At 36.7% G+C, this 24,626-nt stretch overlaps 1 protein-coding gene across 1 annotated transcript in view; it reads right to left on the minus strand.

Moving 5' to 3' along the window:
• Positions 1-6,952: 6,952 nt before the first annotated feature.
• The window catches only part of LOC109076480 (protein phosphatase 1 regulatory subunit 12A-like), a 66,657-nt gene continuing 48,983 nt past the window's right edge, over positions 6,953-24,626 (minus strand). The window contains exons 11-26 of the mRNA XM_042722640.1: positions 24,454-24,539; positions 24,015-24,134; positions 22,573-22,719; positions 21,237-21,350; positions 20,965-21,153; positions 20,521-20,548; positions 18,242-18,421; positions 17,954-18,122; positions 17,482-17,609; positions 17,082-17,147; positions 15,148-15,164; positions 14,911-15,037; positions 14,715-14,819; positions 13,831-13,878; positions 12,689-12,739; positions 6,953-8,685 (exon numbers count right to left, since the gene is read on the minus strand). Coding sequence (XP_042578574.1) covers positions 8,599-8,685; positions 12,689-12,739; positions 13,831-13,878; positions 14,715-14,819; positions 14,911-15,037; positions 15,148-15,164; positions 17,082-17,147; positions 17,482-17,609; positions 17,954-18,122; positions 18,242-18,421; positions 20,521-20,548; positions 20,965-21,153; positions 21,237-21,350; positions 22,573-22,719; positions 24,015-24,134; positions 24,454-24,539 — 1,662 coding nt within the window. The 3' untranslated portion in view covers positions 6,953-8,598. The remainder of the gene's footprint in view (positions 8,686-12,688; positions 12,740-13,830; positions 13,879-14,714; positions 14,820-14,910; positions 15,038-15,147; positions 15,165-17,081; positions 17,148-17,481; positions 17,610-17,953; positions 18,123-18,241; positions 18,422-20,520; positions 20,549-20,964; positions 21,154-21,236; positions 21,351-22,572; positions 22,720-24,014; positions 24,135-24,453; positions 24,540-24,626) is intronic.

The raw sequence follows: 24,626 nt of genomic DNA on the forward strand, positions 1-24,626 counted from the left end.
TCTGAATGATTAAATTAGAATAAATACATAGTATTTACCCTGCACTGTTAGTTTATATAATTTCATAGATAGATAGATAGATAGATAGATAGATAGATAGATAGACAGATGGATAGATAGATGGATGGATAGATAGATAGATATTTTTCTGAGATGAGTCACACTGGTTTGTGATGAATACAGACTGTTCTCCCACACAGGTCCCGAGAGAGCATGAGTCATTGTTGTGCGGAGCTGGAGTGTTCGTGACCTGAGGACTCTCAGATATGATGGAACTCGATGTCTTAGATAACAGAGGTGCACACAGAGTCGTCTCTGAGTACCACAGCCTGTCCGTCATGCCATCAAATGGTTCAGAAACTGCCATTTTATCATTTTCGAGTGTCTAAAATGCCAGTGAGTGGATACTGATGTCCAAAATGAAATATTCAATATGTGATGCTAAAGAAATAAAGCAGAAAGGTCATTGCTCTTCTGAAATGTTTTAAGGGGTGCATGTTATATAATAGGCTATTTTCTTATTTATTCTTCATGGGCCCTGCCATCTTTATTTTTCTTACTTTTATTTTTATTTATTAATTTGTTATTTATTTTTACAAAGGTAACAGTAAATGTTTCACTATTAAAAAAAAAAATCATATAAATAAAAAAATATTATAATACAACTGTCAAAGAAGCCTAAAAAAACAAATTGTTTTTCACAAAAATATTAAGCAGCATGTAGGTTCTCTCTTCAGAAAACTCAAGACTAAAGTAAATAAGGAAATTGTTGTTTAAAGCCAGTAGCACTTGTTAATTTACCCCCTTCGGATGACTGGAGTTTTCTAGTAGTTATTCAGAAAATGGCTTGATGAGCCACTTATACAATCCAAACCTATAACAGAGACCACAGAAGAAAGAGAGGGGGTTTGTCCTTGAATTTGCAAAGAATTCTTTAGTTCTCTAAATGTTTATATAGAGATTGTATGGCTGAATTACTTCTAAAGCCTACAGAGCCATAGAAAATAGCTTTTCATTTAAAGGCACAGTTCACCCAAAAATAATTCTGATACAATACAAAATGGAAGTCAGTGGATATCTTTTTTGTGTGTTCAGCAGAAGAAAGAAATTCATACAGGTTTGAAACAACATGAGGGTGAGTAAATGATGACAGGAATTTCATTTTTGGTGAACTATCACTTTAAGATCTTTCTAGCTGGTTCTTCTCGGTACACACTGGCAGAGATAATTGGAAGAAATCTTTAGGGGAACATTAAGGCGCCTGGTCTATAAATAGCCTGTGATGTACAGACTTAAGTCCCGCTAATGCATTTTTAGAACGTTTCAGTGGGCTTTGGGGAAACTTAGTCACAGCACAAACACTCATCTGTCACTCACTGCTTACGCTCGTTCTCCAGCACAAACTTTACTTCCCTTTTAAGTAAATTCCACTTAGCATACCTACAATGCATTTTCCAAAAAAGCAGATAAGTGGAGAGTCACTCCCACTCTGAGAATTAAATTTAGTTTGCTTTCTTATCAGTCAGGGTCTTTTCTAAAAAGCTGTCTGATATGTTTGCTTCACCAGAGTGATTCCCTCACTCTATCTTAAAGAGCTCTTTCAGGAGATATTGAAGGCACACCTTCTGTGAAGATACTGTCTTTGAACTGATTCATTCATTTATGGATCCTGCAGTGAATGCATAAGAATTTGCAAGCAGATATTTGTAAAATAATCTATACCTCAAGAGACCAAGCTTATGGTATTTGGCTCAATTTTGATATATTTCTGAAAGCTTCAAACCACCCATTTCATTCATTTAGACTAGAAGTAATGAATTAGCGGATCGTCAGAGTGACTGACATTGTCCTGCGTCATGAGATGAGTTTCACATTTCAATTCAAAACTGAAAATCACACAGGATTAATATGACAATCAAAAGTTCTATGCTTACAGAAATCTGCTGTTACTTCAGGTGATTTTTTTTTTTTTCACTTTCCTTATATTTCTGCTTCTTTGTAAATGGAACCACAACTGATATTAATGGAATTTTTGACGTCAATTCTGGCAAACAAGACTTCATGTAGTTGAGCTCTGCTGCATTAAAGTTATATATATATACAGAGTGGCTCAAAAAAATATTTGGGCACTTAAGTCACCTTTAAAATAAATGAATGTCATTGCATTAGATATAAATTCCCAATAAAAATTAAATAATATATAATAATAGAAATATATAAATAACTGAACCAAACTATTGTGTGCTTGAAAAGTGTTCTTGCTCATTCAAAATAAATGACACATGGTTTCATATTTTCTTATAAAATCCTAAGAGTGTCCAAATACATTTTAAGGCCACTGCATCATTTTTAATATGAAATAATTAACAAGCATGAGATTAATTGCATCGCTGCATACTGCTGGACATTGACCGATCACATGCTAAATGTTGCTTGTCCTACAGTGTCAAATGTTATACTTCATTAAAAATTGATTAAAACAGCATTTTGTGATTCTTGTTATATTTACACATATGATCTTAAACTATACTTAGAGGGAATATTTGTACATTTCAATAATAATTTGTCACATTGCAGGACAATTTAAGTAAAAAAGGTGATGGAAAATGATCTCAGTTTAACTGCTCAGTTTATTTTCATCATTCATTTATTGTCTTTAATGATCATCACAACTTCCCAACACCGTTGTAATCATTATAAAGTGCAGGCCTGGCCATTTCTTCCCCTGATAGTCCTGTAACGGTGGACCATGACCATGCCATCTGCTGAGATGGGTGAGGAGTGGCAAAATGGGTCATTTGGAGTGTTCCGTGTGCCGCCCATATTTTAACCGCTCAGATCGCCTCATTTCTGTGAGTTGGTGGCACTGGGAGTATCTTTGTGTCCCCAAACATCTCAGATGCTCCTCAGTTAGTATGTTGAACTATTGTCAGCATGTTTCCTTGTTAAACGGAGTCATGGGAAACATTTCAAAATTACCAAATGCTAAAAAGTACCAGCTGTACTCATTTATTCACCCAATGACAAGCATGTATTATTAAGACACAAAAGCTGTAAAACTAAGAAAGTCTGTTTCAGATTCTTTTGATGTGTTTCTTGATGTTCCAATAAGCTATTATCCTCTTCTGGGGGTGACCATGTGATTTTAGTCATGAACTGAAATGATTAAACCACCGAACGCTTCAGGCAACACAATAACAGTCATCTTGCACAATACATAACTTATCCAATCAGGTTTGAACTGTATAGTGACATGTTTTCTTAATCATCTTCTCATGCTTGTTTTTTGAAGGAAGATTTTTGATGTCACAATCAGAAGTTTGCCGCGCAGCTGAAGTAGATTAAATGAATGTTCTAGGTTTAAAACAAGTTAAGTGCAATCAACAGTTTATTGCAAACAGTCACTCGTTTATTAGATTTGGGTGTTTGCATAATGTTTATCACACACAAATCCCACTTTTTGTGTCTATTTTGTCCTTTAAAAAAATTGAAAATGATAGTAAAAACAAAAAAATTATGGTTACAGTGAGGAACTTTCAATGGGGTGAATTCTGGAGGATTTTTTAAAAAGCTCTTTCATTAATTCTTATTTTTAAAAATGAGTGTATTATTTTGTACTGTAAAGTTGTTCTCATAATTTTTTGTCATGGCAGAAACTATGTCCACAAGATAAAGGCATTCTGGTTTTTAGCACTGATATTAATACTTCTGCACACAAATTGTTATTTCAAGCTGTGAAATTGTTATTTCTAAATAGTTTTTAGGCAGATGAACTTTGGTTATTACCTGGCATTTTCTCTGTAAAGAGTTCTTTTTTTTGGTATCCTTACAAAGTTAAAAGGTTAAATGGCATTATGGTCATGACAGGAGTTTAAAATGGAAAATAACACTGTGCAGTCATTAATTAACACATAATGTTTAATCGTAGTTTGCATTTTATGTTTGTACTGCCCCATAGACCTCCATTGTAAGCGCATTATTGTAGACACGATTCTGTTTGTTTTTACAAACTGAGGGACCAGACAAAATGATTTTCTCTTGTAATTGACGGCGTGCCATGGATCCAGGAGAACAAGAGAGGAGTCTCGACTCTGGAGGACGATCTCTGGGTCTGCGCCAGATATTCAGCTGCCTGGAATCGGAGGTTCCTGATGTCGTTCAGGCCACCGCAGATAATTGAGTTTTAGCCAGCTAGATGAGTAGAAATTAAAGGCGGCGATGTGAGTGAGGTCAACTGGGGAATAAGTCCTCAAATATCCTAAGGATCTTTCATTTTGGTCTCATTACAGGGAAATATACCGGAACAATTCAGCTGGGGAACGTTGATTCAAGAGACTGACTGTCCACATTCCACCACATATAATCTCTAATCTCACAGAAATGTAGAATTATCAGGTAAATTCCAAGCGTCACAAATATATTATACTTAAGACAATAACTACTAACACAAAAAATGATGTGATTGTGCACACATTCAAACATCTTTTGTCGGCAAATTTCAATTCTTGTTGGTATTTTAATGGATATGTTTTTATGTATGAGTATTGCTCAACCTGTTGTGTTGTTATTGTGTTCAAAAGATAATACCAAAGTTTTTGATGCTGAAGTGGACATGGAAGTGGAAGGTGGAGCCCAGGACTGTTGGAGTCTCCCACCACAAATCCCATCATGCATTTCACCAGCAACACATGCAACAAGAGGCTGGACTGAAAGATGCAGAACTACTGTGTACATAGTACATTTATATACTGTAGATATATAGATGTGTATTAACCCTTGGGCTGAGCTGGTGTTTTAGAAATGGTGTTCTAGATACTGTATGTAAATATTTCATTATGCTATATTATCACCAAATCTTTGATTGAATTTATTTGTCAGCTTCTTTTCTTTTAATTAGCACAGGTTTTGTATTTCGTATGAATGAAAAGTGTGATTTTTTTCTTTCATTTTTCACTGGGAACACCACAATCTCAAAAAGAGTACAAAAATTCATTTTTAAATACCCTGGGTGAGCAAAATCAGGTTTTAGTACAATGTAATAACATTAACTGGCATTTATCATGGAAAAGAAAATCCTCTCAGAGTCAAAATGACTTGAAATCAACATAAGGGTTAAAGAGAAAAAAAAGGTGTGCATTAAAATGTGTATTAAAGCAAAATAAGCAAGAAAAAGATTTTTTTCTGCTTAAGAAAAAAAAACTGAAGCAAAAGAAAAAAAAATAAGCACACAAAAAAGTCTTCTGTAGAACAAATAAAGACTGAAAAAAGACATCTAAAAATTGTAGTACTTTTGGCAGTCAAATCAAACAATGAATTAAGCATTCTGTATTTTATGCATATAGCAAATACTGCCAAAATAGTACAAATATGGCAGTATGCATTTGACAGACAGCACTACTTCCCTTATTATTAGAACACACACAGCGCTGACTGATGAGTGATTCATGATGATTATCTTCATTATGATTATTCTTTATTTCACTTGCCAGGACCAGCTGAACTTCATTCAGCAAGGTTTGATGGATCAGTTTTTCTCCCCCAAGCAATAAAATGCTCACATTTGTGTTTTCCACAGCCTTGTGTGCTTGTATATGAACTGTTTAATCGCATAACTCGAGTGCAAGCATGAAATGTGACATGAAGCACACTGCTGCAACTGATCCAGGTTGGCCTGCTGGTGCAAATCACCAAAAAAAAAAAAAAAAAAAAAAAAAAAAAAAAAAAAGTATGGAATCTATTTGTTTCTAGAACTGCCTTGGATTCTTATATTTTTCCTGCTTTTAAACCGGGAAACACTCCAACTGATCTTTACCACATTCATTTTTGTCAAGAATCCAATTAGAAGTGAGCTTTGAGATTCGTCTCTAGCAGACTTCTAAATGGAAAAATAAAAAAAAATAAAAAATTAAAAAAAGACAAAAGTCTTTGCATGACTATGTGCAATTACTACCCATACAGGCTCTTATCCTCAGAGCATTATTGCATTATTTGAGCTCTTCATGCCACAATGAGAACACGCAGCTTTCGATGCCAAGCACATTTATCAAGTGCAGTCCTACAAGAAGTCTAGAAATGACCACTATTGTGGTTCTGTGAGAAATGCTAAAAGAAAATTAAAGTGACAATTCAAACAAAAATGAAAACGATTTCACAATTTAAACACCTTCAAACAGCTTCATGCAAAAAAAGTTCTATGATTTTTAATTGATGACAGATAGGTTGTTTTTGGGTGAACTATCCCTTTAATTTGAGATGTTTTATCTGTGGACAAATGCCTTTGCATGAGAACGTTCAGTAACTTTAAGCCCCAGAGGAAGAAGCAAGCCAAACATACTCAGAGGGTTCACATAGAGAAATGCAAGCCTTGTGTAAGATTAGGAAAATAAATAAACAAAGACCTCACGACACTCATCAAGCAACACTTTTCCTGCATTTCCTGTTAACAAAAGCATGCCAGGTTGAGGGTTGAATGGAGCAGAGCATCTGGAGATCAGACAGGCGCCATCTAGTGGTGCTGAAGCGGATGTGGATTTCACTTCTTTCAGATTTACAATTAAAAAAAACATCTCATTTGCAAAAAGTAGAATTTCTCCTGCAAACAGACTTTGACCAGTTATAAAAATGAACTAGTATTCAACAAATTCAAAGAAACACAGGTTTAAGGTTAAGATCCATGAGCCATTTATTCATTATTGTTATTTATTTACTTTATTTTTTAAGCAGCAATGTGAGATATGGCACTAACAAAATAATTTAGAAGCATCTAATCCAATATTCCTTTTTCAATCCTTTGCCACTCATTGAAAATTTGTTTATTTATTGTATAAGAATAGACACTGGGTCTGAACAGGCTGAGTTTATTACATTTAACATCATGATAATCTGACAACTGGTTCTCACATCGAATAGTGCTCGATGCATCAAAGAAAAAACAGAACACAAAAGCAGAAGAATTTTTACAATGTACAAGTTTATTTTAATTAACTCTCAGTGGTTGGTAGTCACAGCACAGCTTGCACGGATGAAGCCACACATCTATTTTACAAGATGATGGGAAATTTAAAAAGGAAAAAAAAAATATATATATATATATATATATATATATATATATATATATATATATATATATATATATATATATATATATATATATATATATATATATATATATATATATTAAAAACCTAAACCAAAGAGGAGACAGCTGACAGTCCAACTACAGCGACATTTTTTTCCAACTACAGTATTTTAAGTAAAAGGCCACTGAAATGCATAAAACGTGTTTCCGATGCATGGACTTCATCTGATGCGGTGGCAAAAGTTCGCTAAACCGGACAGCAAGACTCCTGACATGGCATTGACAGTGCATGTAGACATTGTAAAAAGGACTGGGTTAGCGATATCTAGGATCTTCTTTTAGTGACAACACCTTGGCTAATACTACAGCTTAAAAAGAAAAATAAACAGGAAAAGGACAAAAAAAAAAAAAAAGATGAAAGGAAGAAAAAAAAATGAACAGCACTCTTCCAAAGATACAGAATAAAATGTGTGAAATGTAGTGAAGCAATTATATTATTATCTCACAATTACCGTGAACACTTTTAAAACTGAGAAGAACTGAAGAGGGCGGCTCTATTGTTATCCAATAACATTTTCAACTATAAAAGAAGAAGGAAATAGTTAAAACACACTATGTCCTCTGGAGTTGGTATATTTCAATAGTAACAGACAGGGAACCATAAACGCATGCCATGTGCTGGTCTCAAACAATACATACAGGTATATACAACTTCACTCAGTACCTGCTAAAACAACGTGAGGAGTACAAGATATAAACCAACGACTACACTACAAACTCAAAGAAAGGCGGGGGAGAGGAAGGAAACCGGGGTGAAAGAGTGAACAATCTTAAAGCATTTGTAGAGAAGGAAACGCGTATATTGCACATAAGTGAAAGCTTCGATTCCACAAGGTCCACCTAATCGGTAAAGCCAGGGGTCCGTAGAGAGAGAGGAGGAAGTGTGCGGAGCGTGCGCGTGCGGCCAGCATTGTGGAACGCTGGGAAGTCTTCTGCTGAGAGACAGTGCCTCTGAGGATGAGGCGGGACTTCTGGCGCCATTCGGGACGGGGGTGGAAGGAAATGGAAGGAGAGAGCTGCACATTGCATAACACATCTACACAGGAAGAAAGATTAAAGAGCAAAAAAAACAAAAAAAAAAAAAAGCATCAACAACAGCAAAAAAAAAAAAAAAAAAAAAGGATAGATCACAAAAAGAAGAAGAAGAAAAAAAAAGTGTGGCACAAATAAAATCAGGTGTTCTGTGACAGCCAAGAGAAATTTGATGCAAGTGACGTATGTACAACTAAGGCTTATTGGTTAAATAGTTTTTCGAGGCTTTCCCCGCCCGCAAAGTGTTCAATGCCATTCTCTCGTATAACGCTTTTCCTTAGTTCTGTAAACGCAGTGGTTCTGTGTGAGTGGTGAGGTGCTGGAGCGGAGAAGCGAGGGAAAGCTGGGGACTGACACGGAGCCTTCTTGTCGCCGTTGTCTCGTGTTAATATCTAGATGTGCAATACCGTTACTGCCGGAGGTCTGTTCTATTTGGAAAGCTTGCTTATGACTCGGATCAGCGCTCCGTTCTCGTCCTTTAGTCTCTGGTTGTCTGCTTTCAAGTCTGGTAGCGTCTGGAAGAGAGAACAGGAGAGGGACGGGTTAGATTAACGGACAAGGACGAGTGCTGTGTTGTTGGCGTGGCTCTGGATGCTGATGTTTGTTTATTCCTTCCTTCCTTCCTTCCTTTAAACAGCACATCCTATTCAACACAACCTTCTTTTTCAGCGAAATGGTGATGGTGTCTGATATACATACATACGAAAAATTCAGCTTTGAAATCACATGAATAATAAAAATATTTCACAATTTTACTGTTTTTGCTGTACTTTGGATCAAATCAATGCAGGCTAGGTGAGCAGAAGAGACTTCTTTAAAAAACATTAAATATCTTACAGTTCAAAAACTTTAGCGCACACACACACACACACACACACACACACACACACATCAAAATGATTAGAATTACAGCAGCCAGGCTCTAAAATCAGTGGAAATGAGCCTCCATTTCTAAGTTTGCAGATTCCTCATCACCAGAACCAGCACCATTTCAATAGAAAAGGAACCTTAGATCCACACACACACACACACACACACACACACACACTGCAGTTCAATGGGAAACCATAGCCATGCACTCTCAGATGAGGACAGCACTCGGTCCTCTCTCAGTACACACAGAGTCCCTTTGTGTGTCCCTGGACTGGACGGAATAAATAAAGGGGCCGGAACACAAGAGTGACTCAAAGTGTCTGTATAAACCTCAACACCGAGCGCTACTCGATACCGATGCGTTTCAGTCTTCAGGTGACAGTGTTGAAGTGAGATTTCACCACTGACCGCACACTGTACAGACAGACAGAAGTCAGGAAACTGCTAATTGGACTAACCGGAAACTGAGTTTTGTAAACAAAATCAAACATGTTTACGAAAAAAGCAGCAGCAGCTACGAAAAAGGATCAGTTTGGGAGAAACTAGCTAAAGTATTAAATGAAAGACATCTTAGTTTACTCCCCCCACCCCCTTCTTTCTATTTTTGAACAACTAAAGCAAGTTAAACAAAAGCATTGCCTTCATTCTTGGTTGTTTTTCTTACAAAAAGCCATTATGTGAAACAAAGCAAGAGTCATTTGGACCACTTTTATGGTGCCTTTTTTGACCATTATGGAGTTTTACAGTCCCAGTAAGCTTATTTTTTTGCTAGATAACTTCCACAAAAGAAAGTCATACAGGTTTATAACACTATAGGGGTGAGTAAATGATGAAAGAACATTCATTTTTGGATTACATATTTCTAAGAAGAAAGGCAAAAAATTGTGTGCCAGTTAAGAACTTTAGATGTTTTGCAGGAATGCAAAGAAACAACTTCCTTCTGATAAACTTTCCACTGACAATTACAATTTAACGATGTAATGATACTTCCCAAGAGAGAGGATTACAGTTTGTTGAGTACTTCAGTTGTAGACTGGAAAAATAAATCAAAAACAGTCCATAAAAACTGTTAAAGTAAGCCACAAAACCTGAGTAAAAGAAACAGAACTTAAAAACCTAGAAAAAAAAGTTATATTATGCTGTGTTTGAGGTCTATCGGCAAACAGAATGGATCCAAAAATGTTTCTCATTCTGTATACAATCGGCTAGATAATGCTAGAAAAGCGCCAATGTGATTTAAGTTTTGCCAGCGACAATCTGTGGATTAAAATGCATGAGTTTCCAGAAGCCATGCAATCCAGATTAGCCTCAGGCAGAGCATAAATAGCAGCTCAGCTCCAGAATCCAAAAAAATCGGAGACTAGGTGGGGGGGGAAGCAGAGAAGCTATATTTGATATCACAAAAAAAAAAAAAACAGTCAAGCACCTCATGCAAGATGTCATAGTCATCCAAAAGGAACTGCACTTCACTGCAACACATTCAAGGGGAGGACCCAAAAAAATTCAAACAAGCTCAAAAAACAAAACAAAAAGCAAAAAAAAAAAAACAGTACAATTTATTACTAAAAAAAAATAGCATAGCATGAACTGTGTGATTCACATGAGTGGTGTTTAACGAAAATATGAATTTTAGGATTGACATTTTATAAAATGTCATTTAATAAAAATCTGGGTAAACTATATTAGTGTTTTAATTTTTTTATCAATTAAATTCATTCAAGAAACATGCCACTTGTAAAATGTAACTCTTGAAAAAACAATTTTATGTAAAGTTTTATTGACGACATTTTAGAACTGACAAATAATATAGTCATTTCTAAAGTACATAATAAAATGTACAATATTTCGTAGTAATTTTTTTTTTAGCAATAATGGTACTGTTTAAAAAAATAAAATAAAAGCAGAGAGAGAGGCGGAGCATCAGCTCAGACACAGGCTGGCACCTGCCTTTATATGGGTGTGGGCGGAGCTGAATGGAGCATGAGGAGGGGTGTAAGGGGAAGTGGGGGTGGGTCTACAGGTCTGCTGCGGGCAGGTGGCAGCAGCCCTGTGAGATTTTGGTGAGCACGCGGGCCAGCGCCCTGTTCTCTGCCTGCAAACGCTCGTTATACTGACGCAGACACTGCACCTGCTTTACCTGAGGAAGATTCTACGAGAGACAGAGAAACACAAACAACCATACAGGAGAGGATGACAGGCATCAGACAACAAATAATGCAAAAAAATAAAAATAGGAATGCATTAACGCAAACTGTTAAAGTGAACCACAGATCACTGAAGGAAAAAAATATGGGATCTCAAAAATAATTCAAAGAAACTGAACAGGAAAAAGATGCGCAGACACATACATTCGCTTAGCTATAAATCGGGACATTTAATAGACTTTAGGTAGACTTCAGCACACTTCCAAGTGGACATTAAGATGGTATAAAACAAAACAAAACAACTTAAACAGCTAAAGAAAAAACAAATCAAGACATTAGCTGACATCATTTCTTATTTAATTTTTTATTTAAGAAGTACTTTATACAACATTAACAAAACAAAAATAACATGTAAAAAAAAAAAAAAAAAAAAAAAAAAAAAATTCTAGTGGTTTCAAACCAGCATTTTTTATCAGGCAGAATTTGCTATGTGTGAGTACAAAATAATAATAAAAACCTGTAACCACAAATAACTAGCAATTTCATTAGCAATTTAAAAAAGTGAATCCTGAATAACATTAGTTATGGAAAGTTTTAGAATAATGGAATTTTAACATATATTTTAATATATTATGACTAGCTTCCGCTTTTTTAACAAGCAGCTTTGTCATTCTAACAAGTATCAGAAATATCTTGGGGGCCTTCAAATATTGTCTTTGACAATAAGGGGCCCTTGGAAACCACTCCTAGACTAACCAAAAAATAAAAAATAAAAATAAATAAATTATATATAAATTATAAATTACTTATTTGGTATAATTTAAATGATAAAAAGGTATATATCTGTTTTAGAAATGAGGACATCCTCAGATTTTCTGTGGACATATTGTTCTCAATGTATAGATTCACATGCACACAAATTCACACACACTCTTAAGAAACAGGGTGAATTCAGTGGGGAATATAATACAGAAATCCATCATGTCGCAGAAAGATTAAAACACGCAAACCAAAGGCTAGAGAAAACGTCTAACACAACCCTTCCACACACACACGTCTTTTAACATTAACTTTTTTGTAGTCGCCACAAGCATGCATTTATACAAATTTATCACACATTAGAAAAAGAGGCAACATGCCATAGGATATGCATGCTAGAAAAGAGATTTGAAAGAATGTACAATATAACAGTATGGCTGAAACCGGTCAACTGAGCCTGATCACACTCACTATGAAGCAGATATAATAATATAATGAACAGAAAAAATATATAATCTATCCAGGCCTAAATAACCAAACAAGGGGGTATATTTGAGGTAATCTATATGCTAGCATACTCATTAAAGCTGAAAAATAGACTAAGCAACAAACACACTTCTACAAAAATGGACCATAGTTCACTTAAACATGCAAAGTTAGAATAAAGAATTTGCATTCTTGTTTTTATTGATATTAATGATGCACACAACACACACGCACTTTAAAAACAAACAAAAATTACCTTCAGCTCCTCCTCCATCTCAGAGATCTTCCTTTCTAAAGCTCTTCTTTCCTACAGACACACACAAGTTAGCGCACATGCCCATAAAACACACATAAACAACTGCATGATTCACCATCACTGCAAACAAAGAAAGCTAGAGAATGGTGGATGCATCAGGTGAATGAATGTCAGAACAAAGTGAAGGGAATCACACACTGCTTAGTGAAGCAGATCAAGAGCTAGAAATACAGTTCAGTTTATTCATGCTAACACCAGGTCTGAGCACATTAAGTTACTGTATACTGTCATTAAATTAATAATTATTAAATAACTGCTATGTTTATCATTTTATGCATTACTAAAAAAAGTTCTATAATACCATGTAAATCATACAAATAAAAAAAACAAACAATTATAAATATAATTAAAAATTTAACAATAAATAAAAAAAAAAAAACAGTTCAGTATGTGTATAAGCATGTGCACCACGTTTCAACAGCAGACTAAACTAGTGCATAATTTAAGGAATAATGTAAATAATTAACAAATGCAAATTACGTTAAATCCTGTTGATGGATGTAACAGGAACCAAGAAAGCTTTTGGAATGATTTTCACACAAAGATGATGTTCCACACACATGCAGATACAATGTTCGAAAGAGAAACCACACCATACTCTATATCTCGCATGATATATTATTCTTTTAAATAAGTCTGGAAAGGTGTGTCGCATTAGTGATTTAAAGAGAAGAGTGAAAGAAGGATTGTGATTGGCTGATGGGGTTTGGTTCTAACCCCTCGGGCTGTGAGAGGCACGTGATTCAGCCACTAGCAGAGCTGTAACACTTGAAATTCAGGTTAAACGTTACCCAAAGCACCCAGCTGAGCCTGAGACCTGCCTGCAACCTTCAGACATAAACCAGTGCCCAACAGTTACAAACCGGTGGGCTGATGGAGGCCAGAAGTCAGCATTTATCTGGATCAGTTTGTAAACATCTCCAAAATCTCAGCGTTTGAGTTGAAATATGCTGATATGGGGCTTTATCTAGAAACGGATTCAATGCCTCATCACTGCATTAGAGTGAAGTACACATGGCACTGGAAGCATGATTCGATACATGTTTCACGAGACAACACATTCAAGTAAAAGTCGTTTTTACCCTTTTCTCCATCTCCAGCTGTGATCGATCAGCAAAGCGCTCCTGCCTCTGTAACACAAACCACACGATTCATTTTTAATAATTTTAAAGAAACCACAATCACAAAAAGCTTCTGGCGTATTCTACTCTTTGTTTTTCTGGTCTGGAATCGTATTGGTTAGATTTATTTGGATTAATTCTGATTATTTACTTATTTATTTCATTGAATAACTCCAGCAATTTCTATTCTTTCTCTTCCCAATCTAAACTTAAACTCCCACTTTAAGATATTTCCAGGTTTTCTATAACCAATGCAACAAATCACTGTGACAGTACTAAAATCACAGTAGAAATTTTAACAAAAAATGTTTTAGGCGATCAAAAAAAAAAAAAAAAAAAAAAAAAAAATACAACGCTGCTGAATTTCATTTCATTTCAATTCACAGCCTGGAAATCATATTTGAAAATTCAATCATAATTCTACGTTTGTGGCAACCCCATCTGATCCAACAAAGCAGTGTGAGATTAAATCAGATTAATTTATTTATTTAACTCAATGATTCTAGTAATTTCTTTTTTTTATTATTCTAAATTCCAATTTTAATATATCTCCAGGTTTTCCACACTGTGACAGTACTAAAATTACAGTATAAATGTTAACAATTTGGGGAAAAAAGGTTTTTGGGCAATTAAAGAAAAAAAATAAAGTTGCTTATTTTTATTTTTTTATTAAGTTTAATTTGATTTCTTTCTTTTCCCAGCCTGGAAAGCAGTGTTAAGAGTATTACCATTATCACAGTTAATTTTATTGTTAAAGAATGAGGTGTTGGTGTTCTTTTTTCTGCAATCAAAAAAAAAAAAAAAAAACTTGATATATGTGCGAAGTCCCTCAGAAAGGATCTCACCTGTGTGGCTTTCTCCAGCTGCAGTTTCAGGTCTGACAGCTCTAGTTCTGTATCACGTAACTGAGCTTTCAACTTCTCATTTTCAGCTAAAATCTGTTCATAAAGCTGCAAGCGGAAAGAGCATGTTGGGTAAACACTCAACTGGTAAGGAAGCCACTATTTTATGGGGCGTCATCATATAGCGCAAAGTGTGTACCTTCTTATAATCAGTGGTGTCGTCTCTTTCGAAGCGAGAGTACGGCCGCCGGCTCTCCCCAATGCCACGGCTACTCAAAGACTCGTAACGGTCGAGGGAGGAAGAGCTAGTAGAGACAGGGTCATACCTGAGGGGCGAAAATGATGGATACTTATATTATCCATTTGTGTTCTCATAATGAGCATGAATACAAGCATAGCTGCTCTTAAGTGACCTGGTGTGTTTTGGGATACATACCTGGATAGTCTGTCACTCTGTGGATGTGAACAAAGAGAGAGAGAGAGAGGAAGTTATTACAAGGTCTGTACCTGCTGTTAATCGATCACATGCTCATAATGCATTTAGTGTGTCTGTTTGTCTAGTGTCTAGACTACCAGAGTGTCTAGAATGCAGATTATCAATTAGTCTTGGATGGATTGTGACGCTCTCATTCCTGGCTCTGATGGCCTGCTTAATGCTGCTATTTAATGAGAGCCTGCGCGGGTCGGCAATCTATCATTTACCGCTCTACAGTAAAGGACGTGCTTGAAGACATCTGGGTGTAATCCATTTGATTTTGTCCTAATAAGAGTCATGCTTCAAACGGTTCGACTTCAACACGAGTGTCACATTTATCAAGGTGGAAGTAAAAGGACTTTGGTCAGCACTCCCTCCTCCTCCCGTTTCTTTTCTTTCCCTGAGCTCTGAGACCTCTCAGCCCTGCTGGGCTTTTCTTCATGAATTCCTGATCAGCAGCCAAGACTTCTGGGTCTGATCTTATTCCCCAGCTGCTCAGAGCACACACACACAGGGTTTTGGAATGAGTTTGGAATGGCATATTAGCCACTATTTTTGGAAGTTAGTAGTATGCATACTGTGCACAAAAAATATTCCATATGCATGGACTTATTACCATTTGACAAAATATGCACATGATGTGAGACACAGTATCCCATAAGGCAATGATACTTGATGTATGTGAGACTAATTTTCATGTTTCCAGTCCTATGTAATTACTGGTTAATTTATTATTATTTTGTTTTTTAAATCATTTTATCTAGACTCAACAAATGTTAGCATTCTTTATTTAAAATGAATCCATTCTAAACATGAACATAATGTTTCCTCATCTGTTCTCGTTGGAAACACTGGGCCGGGAGCAAGCATGAAGCCTCAGAGCCTGGGCTGTGAGAAGCTCTCAGGCAATGACCCATGTGACAGCGCAGCCCACTTCCTTTAGCTGATTGCCCTGGAAGCACACTGAAGCACTCAGCTTTGTGTCAGAACTTCCTTTTCAATACAGAACAGCACACAGCGAGGAAATGTGTGCTATTAAGCTAACAAAAAAAAAAAACAGCTGTCTCATAAAGAACCCACAGACCCCATTAGATTTTCTTTCGTATTGCAGCCCACGGAGGACTTATAATTTGGAACCATCCAACCAAAAACTGATCTTTAGCTCTATTCGGCAACATCTGAGCTATATTTAAACCTGGATGACATGCTGTAACAAGCACACTTGTGATGATTTGAGGCGTCCACTTGATACACGCAAAATATTTCCTGTTCTTCTTCCACTGACCCAACAGTCAACAACAAAGCTTTGTCCTGCTCTTTGATTCTTGACCTTCCTGACTCAAACAAATTGTCACCACTTTTGAATCCCTCATTCCCAGTTTTCCGCCCAACTGCGTGTGATCTGGTTCCAGGATCCCGTTGACACAGGATATTTATCTTATCCTCACTGGACTCACTCCAGTCACACCAATACTAACAGCTTAAGTACACACTCATGTGACTAGCCACGTAGTTTCTTTTATCGCTGGAAGCGTGATTTCTGCAGCCAGGAACTGAACCCTTAACTATTCCTGTAATAGGTGACAGTCGGGCAGGCTGTGAAACAGGCCAACTTTCACTTTTTGAAGATGACTAATGCTGCTGGGACAATTCCAGGAAGTTGAATAGAGAGGTCAGGGTCAGCAGACACAGTAATGTGAGTGAATTGTTTGCCCTGCCAAACATGAAGGAAAGTCTATCTGTTCTTTGACTATACAAGGTGAAAAACAGAGGAAGAACCTCAAAGTCCTTCAAAAACAGTCCAACACAAAAAGCAGCTGATTTTTTAAAACTTGGCGTATGTCTCACTGATACATTCGTGTTAGTAGATGCATTGTAAGTGATATGATGTTCACCTGAGGCTCTCCTTTAGTGCTGCCTTCTTCGGAGTCTGATAGCTGCTCTGGCTCATTCTCGTCGCTCTGTAACATAGAAATTAATTTCAAATTCCACTATATTCCAACTATAAAAGGGTCTAAAATTAAGTCGCCAATCACCAAATGCACATAAATGCTTTGGCATGAACAAAAAATTGAGTTAATGACCAGCTGGCAGGTAACTTTTCTTCTTGGCCAGCTGCAATTGCCCAATCAGAAGCAAGTAATCTGGAGAGGCATGCAATAATTGGAAATATTTATATATTTATAACCATTATGGCTTGGGACAAATTGGAGCTTGATTATAAAGCTCCCATGATGTCTTTGGTACCAGTGTCCATAAACAGCAAGTTTGTGTGAGCGTGTAAAAGGTTCTTACATCCTGGCTCCAGATGGGCACTCCAGTCGAGCGTCTTTTCTCTCGAGGTCGTCTGCGGTCACGTATAGAGCGTGGCTGGGACTTGTCTTCAGCGTCCTTGTCGTCCTCTTTTTCTTTTCTATCAGACTCTGGTCAGAAAACAGACATATGGTTCTTTACGAGTACAGCTGGGCTTTATGAATGTACATAAACCACTAATAGAACCCCCTGTTGTATTTATTTATGCCACTCGACTCAGTGACCACACAGATATTGCATTTTGCATTGTAACTTTTTCATGAGTGGAACAATACCTATCATTACTGCTGTACATTGGCTTAAAAAGTAAAGTTCTGTAAAGTTTTGTGACGCAAGAAATACTTAACTTTCCAAAAAACAGACAAGTTTATTGTTTTTATGCATAAAATGTGTTCTTTTGTTTGGATGGAACAGGACGTGGACATGATTTCATGAGATCGTTGGTGTGCTGTACCTCTCTCAGTGTCGCGTGTGGTGCGGTGGCTGTAGGTGGAAGTGAGACCGCTCAGGCTGTTGGGCCGGTTCAGAGAGGTGGTGCTGTACAGAGAAGAGGAGCTGCTAGACGAGGAGGAAGGCAGGGTGGAGGAGGCCGTGGTGGTTGAGGCCAAGGTGTTCCGGTACTTCTGAAGGACGAAAAAAAAAAAAAAAAAAAAACTCATGTGACATAAAACCTAGAATGCTAGTTAGAATTCCACAAACTGCACTGTTCTCTGTGACAGGAACAGGAAGGAGTTTTCCTCACCTCTTCAAAGCTGCGGTAGCGTGACCTGTAGTCATCCTCTTTGGTCTCGGTCTCTTTCTTCTCTTCTTGTTTCTCCTTGTCCTGTTTCTCCTTCTCTTCTTTCTCCTCTTCTCGAGGCCATGTGGGACGACTGCGACCGATGGTTTTCTCCGCCTCCTGGAGATCAGTCAAGGTCACACCCTGAAAAAAAGAAGGTCAAAGGGTGAAAATCATGCCATTCATCTCTGAGTCTGCTATATATATGTATATATATATATTATATATATATATATATATATGTGTGTGTGTTTGTGTGTGTGTGTGTGTGTGTGTGTGTGTGTGTGTGTGAGAGAGAGATAAACAAAATATCATCAAAAAAAACAAATTACAAAAAAAAACTTCAACTAAAAAAATTCAATTTCAGTGAAAGTATGTTTTTATATCAAAAGTTAGTTTTATAGCAAAAGCAGATAACTCCACATTTCATGTTTCAGAGTTAAACAAAAACACTCTTTATCTTTGTAATCTCCTCATCTGACATTGCAGACGCCTGACAAACGTTGTTGTTGTTGTGATCATAGACTGTATGGATGTGATTACACACAATACACAGAGTTTTTTCCTCCCTATTTGTAGCGTGCTGCATTTGCAAAATTCTGTGAAAAAAAGTTCCAGCTTTGATTTTCCCTTTACTCCCTGAAGACGAAATCACAGGTTCATCAAGTTCGTTGAAATTATTCATACTTGATCACTTTTAGTCAGCTTTGACGAAACCCCTCTCAGCTAGCACATTTTTTTAAAGTGACTTGCAGCCTTGTCACCTGACCTGAATAAAGCACGCTGATTCGCTAAAATGGACTTATCGGCTTCTGTTCACAAACAGCAAGTGTGTGTCGGCTTCTGCAGTAAAACGTGAACTTGTGATGCCTTGAAAGTGGACAATACTGACTTTTTTTGACAAAACGTGTTTAGGGTTCAGATCGTGCTACATGTGGAGAATAATGCACGGCACTTAGTTCATTTTTTTTTTTTAAGTTTGATATGTATTGATGTATTTGATATGGCAGACATATCACCCTGTAGCTCTAGACTGATCACCCACTGAAGCTAAGCAGGGTTGAGCCTGGTCAGCACCTGGATGGGAGACCCTCTGGAAAAACTAGGTTGCTGCTGGAAGAGGTGCTAGGGAGGCCAAGTCTGAGTGGGTCCTAACACCCCAGTATAGTGACGGGGACACTACACTGTCAACAAGCACCGTCCTTCGGATGAGACGATAAACCAAGGTCCTGACTCTCTGTGTTCATTAAAAATCCCAGGATGTCTTTCGAAAAGAGTAGAGGTGTGACCTAGGCATCCAAATTTGCCCTCTGGCCTCTGACCATCATGGCCTTCTAACAATCCCCTTCTCTACTGATCGGCTTCATCACTCTGTCTCCTCTCCACCTGTAAGCTGGTGTGTGGTGGGCGTTCTGGCACACTATGGCTGCCGTCACATCATCCAGGTGGATGCTGCACACTGGTGGTGGATGAGGAGATCCCCCCCTCACCATGTAAAGCGCTTTGAGTGTAATGAATTATTAATAATAAATGTAATGAATTATTATTATTATCATCATTAAAGTGGCGTTTGTCAGTTTTTGCAAATAATATATGTAGGGATATAACGATTCACTCAACTCACGATTTTTTTTTTTTACAAAATGAGATTCAAGACAAATTATAAATTAAATGTGTCCTTTTATTATTGCTTTGACAAAATGCTGCACGTTCCTTTGTGAAATAGAAATATAACACTATAATAATATAGCACTTGCGTATTACTGCTCTTTTGTTGGTTTTGATTGGCAATTTTTTATATTTAATATTTACTAAAATATTTTATATAATATATTTTTTTTAATAATAAAGTAGAAAACTTTACATGTACAAACTGTCACAGAAAGACATTTTCAATTTGCAACAGCTTTAAACTTCACCCAGTTGAAGACATATTTCACTCTTTACACTCAGGAATTACCACATGATTATGTAATATATAATTGAAGTAAATATTCAATTATGGTGTTATATGTTGAGCCCTTAGTCACAACCAATAAGGCCTTGCTTTTGAATGCCGTAACAGTTATTTCTCCTATAAATCCCTCCCACATCACAGAGCTCAGGATGTAATAAATTCCAGGAAACATATACCAAAACCAAAGATCCAAGAAAAAAAAATATTTTGTAAACAGCACTGAGTGGATCGGTCTATTATTAGACAGACTTCCTGCGGAGGCGTTTAGATGATTGTCTAGACTTGCCTGTGTGGACCTCCTGGACTGCCCCTCCCTTCACCACCCTTCCCTCCTATAATACTACTACTCTTCACCAACAACAGTGATGAATTATCAACAAAAACACAACACAAAGAAACAAAAGCCTCTCAGTTAAATGTCGTCACTCCGGCAGCTTAAGCAACATGCACTTTTGTTGAGGCTCTTCAGGGCAGCATTAATGAGAGTACAACTAGGATTTGGAGAATAAAGAAGACAGTTCTTACTTTATTAGGAGCTGCAACATAATACATTGTTTAAACTGAATTTAAATACTGACATGTAGAATTTAAATAAAAGAAAAAAACTGCCAGCTGACGAAAACATCTATTTTGTCTTCTGCTGCTCTTCTTTAAATTACCAAAGCAGATGTCCTACCAAGGTACATTGAGTTGAAGCAATTTTTATGTTTTCCACAAAGCAAATCAAGTATGTACAAAAACGCACTCAGTGATAATATGTTCCAGTGCGTGTGTGTACCTGCGTCTCTCTCGTCCGTCAGAGCCCAGAACAGTTCCAGTAGTGGAGGTGGTAGTGGTGGTGGCTGCAGTGTTGATTGTGGGGATGACCGTGGCTGACTCTTTCTCCTTCTCCTTCTCCGTACTCTCTTCTCCCCAATACCTGTTACACATCAACACAATTTACTAACAGATCCCACTCGGAGCGTTTAGTTCAGATGTTCAGTTTGCTGTGTGTGCTGTTACCTGGACAGCAGGCTGCGATGTCCGGTGGGTGAGGTAACAGAGGAGGTGGAGGTCGTTGTTGTGGAGGAAGAAGTGGAACTTAAAGCATCATCCTGCCTCCTTCCAAACGATCCGCTAAAGCAACACAGACAACAATCAAGAGACGAAACCAAAGACAAGAGGAGAGAAAGAACTTTCTCAAAAGAAGTACCACAGGAGAAAACAGGAAAGAGTTCCCTCATTCTGAAAACCTGAGCAAGGTCCGTAGTGAACAAAGCAAAGCAAAATAAAGCAAAACAAAATGAAAAAAAAAAAAAAAAAAAAAAAACCAAGCAGGTCCATAATGCACAAATGAAAAATAAAAACGAAAAAGATTAGGGCTGGGCGATATAAAGAAATCTTTTTTTATGTACTTCTGACAATGTTCTATATTTAATTTAAAGCACTGCTTTATTTGCATTTTTGATTTTTATTTAATGTTTATTCATCTGACAAATATTTAAATTAAAATAATACCCTGTAGACTTTAAAATTGGCAATATCTGATTTAATGTTTTCTTTAAAACAAAACACACATTTCTATATAAAACCCCTTCCACAACACAAAAAAAAAAATAAAAAAATAAAAAACGTAATTGTGAATCATCTCACAATTCTGACTTTTTCTTTTTCCTCATAATTCTGAGATATAAAGTTATAAAGTCAGAATTGCGAAATATATACTTGAAATTGCATATAAACGCAAGTTCATCTCTCGCAACTCTGGCTTTATAAGATGCAATTGTGAGTGATTAAGTCAGAATTGTGAGATATAAACTCGCAATTTTAAGAAATAAAGTCAAAATTGTGAGATATAAACTCGCAATTTTGAGAACATATCAACCTTTTTTCCCCCTCAAAACTGGACTTTACAACTCGCAATTGTGAGTTTCTCTTTCATAATTCTGAGAAAAAAATTCAGAATTGGAAGATATGGCCTAAACTCACAATTCCGTGAAAAAAGTCAGAATTGTGAGTTTTAATCTTAGAAAAGTCAGGATTGAAAGATGTAAACTTGCAATTGGGTGTAAAAAAAATTGCACGATAAAAGATCGCAATTAATTATTTTTATTTTTTTTTATTCAGTGACGAAATTAAACTGAATTAAACTGTCATTTACTTGTGAAATTTTAATACATCACCCAGCACTATATTCAGTCCATTCTAATGTAAAGTAAAACTCTACACCCCATAAGCAAATAAATCCCCAGACAGCAAGAATGGCGAGAAGATACGTGTGGGGAACACAAAGACACATGGAGGACATGGTGTTTGTGTGTGTGTGTGTGTGTTTGCTGGGCGGTGCTCGGGCAGGTACCTGCGGTGAATGCTGTAAGACTGGTAGTAGGAGGAAGGCTGCTGCCAGGCTTTAGAGTTGTTAGGTTCCAGGCTGGAGGCAGAGGAGGATTTGGCGGGCAGGTCGCGAGAGCTAGACGTGCGGCCTAACGCTAGCGTGTGAGACGTACTGCCGTGTGGGTGTGGCGGGGTGAAAGAGGTGTGTTAGCAGGGGGCGGACAAACATGAACACACATACACAAAACGTTACATATATGTCTGAAGCACTGACTGGCTTGTGGGGGGCTTGGTTTCTTATTAAGTCATATTTTGTGATGTAAACAAAATAAAAAAAAAAAATCATCATTAATGTCACTGGACATAAAAATAGAAACCTATGGTATGGGGTGCTTTCATCTTTCAGACCAGAGTTTTCAAATTAGGGAAAATTTGAGGAAATTTAATTAAATGTCTATCAAAGTTAGCATGTGAAGTCTAAATATACGTATATTTCATAATTTAAATTCATTAAAGTACTGTCACAATTTGATTTCTAAAGACTGATCGAAGATCATGATATTCATTATTAAGATTATTTTTTGTTCTATTTACAGCTCGAGTGTGAAACTGTAATAAATAAACAAATCTGCATATAGTTTGGACTTAATATTATAACTTAAACTTATCATTTAAAAGTTTGGGGTCGGTCAGATTTATCAGTGTTTTTGAAAGAAGTCTCTTATGCTCACCAAGACTACATTTATTTGAGCAAAAATACAATAAAACAGTAACATTGTGAAATAGTCACATTTTAAAATAACTGATTTCTATATTTTATATATTTTTCAAATGTAATGTATTCCTGTGAAGCAAAGCGGAGACTCCAGTCTTCAGTGTCACATGCTCCTTCAAAAATCAGCCCAATATGCTGAAAATAAAGCTCAAGAAACATTTCTTATTATTATAAATCACAGAAAAATTATTCTGTTTCTAAGTGTTTGTTGAAATCGACATTTTTTCAGGGTTCTTTGATGAATGCATTTGATTAATGCATTCTTGCTGAATAAATATTAAATTCTTTATTATATATATATTATATATATATATATATATATATATATATATATATATATATATATATATATCTAATTGACCCCAAATAAGTGTTAATAAAGACATTCTTGCTACGTTATCTAATATCATAATTGCTTTTTCAATATTATAATATTTAAAATCACAACTGACTATACACAATATAAACGTATGCATGAATATACTGCTGCCTCTGTATTTTAGGAATTTATTTTATACTTGTATGCATCTCACGCAAACGCAAGCCAACAGAAGCAGCTATAAATGTTTGACAGCAAGATAAAAGTGCTAGAAGGATTTCAGAGAGCAGAAGGAAACAGTGACCCACTTTTGCCCATCTCTTTGAAAGTCCTAGCCAGTAAAACCAACTGTGCTACTAGAATAAAAGCTAACCTGCGCTGATAGCTGGAGGTTCTGTTTTGTGAGGCGCTTCCGTCGCTGTTCTTCAGGTCTTCTTCCCAGCGTCTCCTGGTGTACGAGCCGCTACGTACCAGACTAGCAGCTGAATCCCTGAGAACCACATGCTACAAATAGTACCTCCGATTCCAGAGAAGCATCTTTTACAATACTAAACTAACTCCCTTCTACTGAAATATCGCTCATAGCAGTTGGAGAAATACTACTAGAAGACATTTAGGAGTGTACGGGACACTACCTAACCCCTCTTTAGTAATATTCTTTTTACGTACAACATGAATGTGGTGCATGAGCCACAAAAACATGCTACACTTCAGCTTGTGATTCTCATACTGCAACACACAACACACAACATCAAGAAGCAGCACTCACAAACACAAATACAAACATAAGTCATTTTTCTACCTTTTACCCCTTCTCCTTCTCGTCGATGTCTGATGTGCTAACGTGTCTCCTCGGGATGGTTGGTGCAACATACGCCAGACGTGTCTTCTCCTTCTCCTGTGAAGAGGACATGTTGTGGAAACAAGACTGTAAAATTAACTCAAGAATCGAATTCAAACGACTCCTCCCTTCACCCCAAATTAA

This window comes from Cyprinus carpio, chromosome B4, assembly GCF_018340385.1.
Source record: "Cyprinus carpio isolate SPL01 chromosome B4, ASM1834038v1, whole genome shotgun sequence".
NCBI lineage: Eukaryota > Metazoa > Chordata > Actinopteri > Cypriniformes > Cyprinidae > Cyprinus > Cyprinus carpio.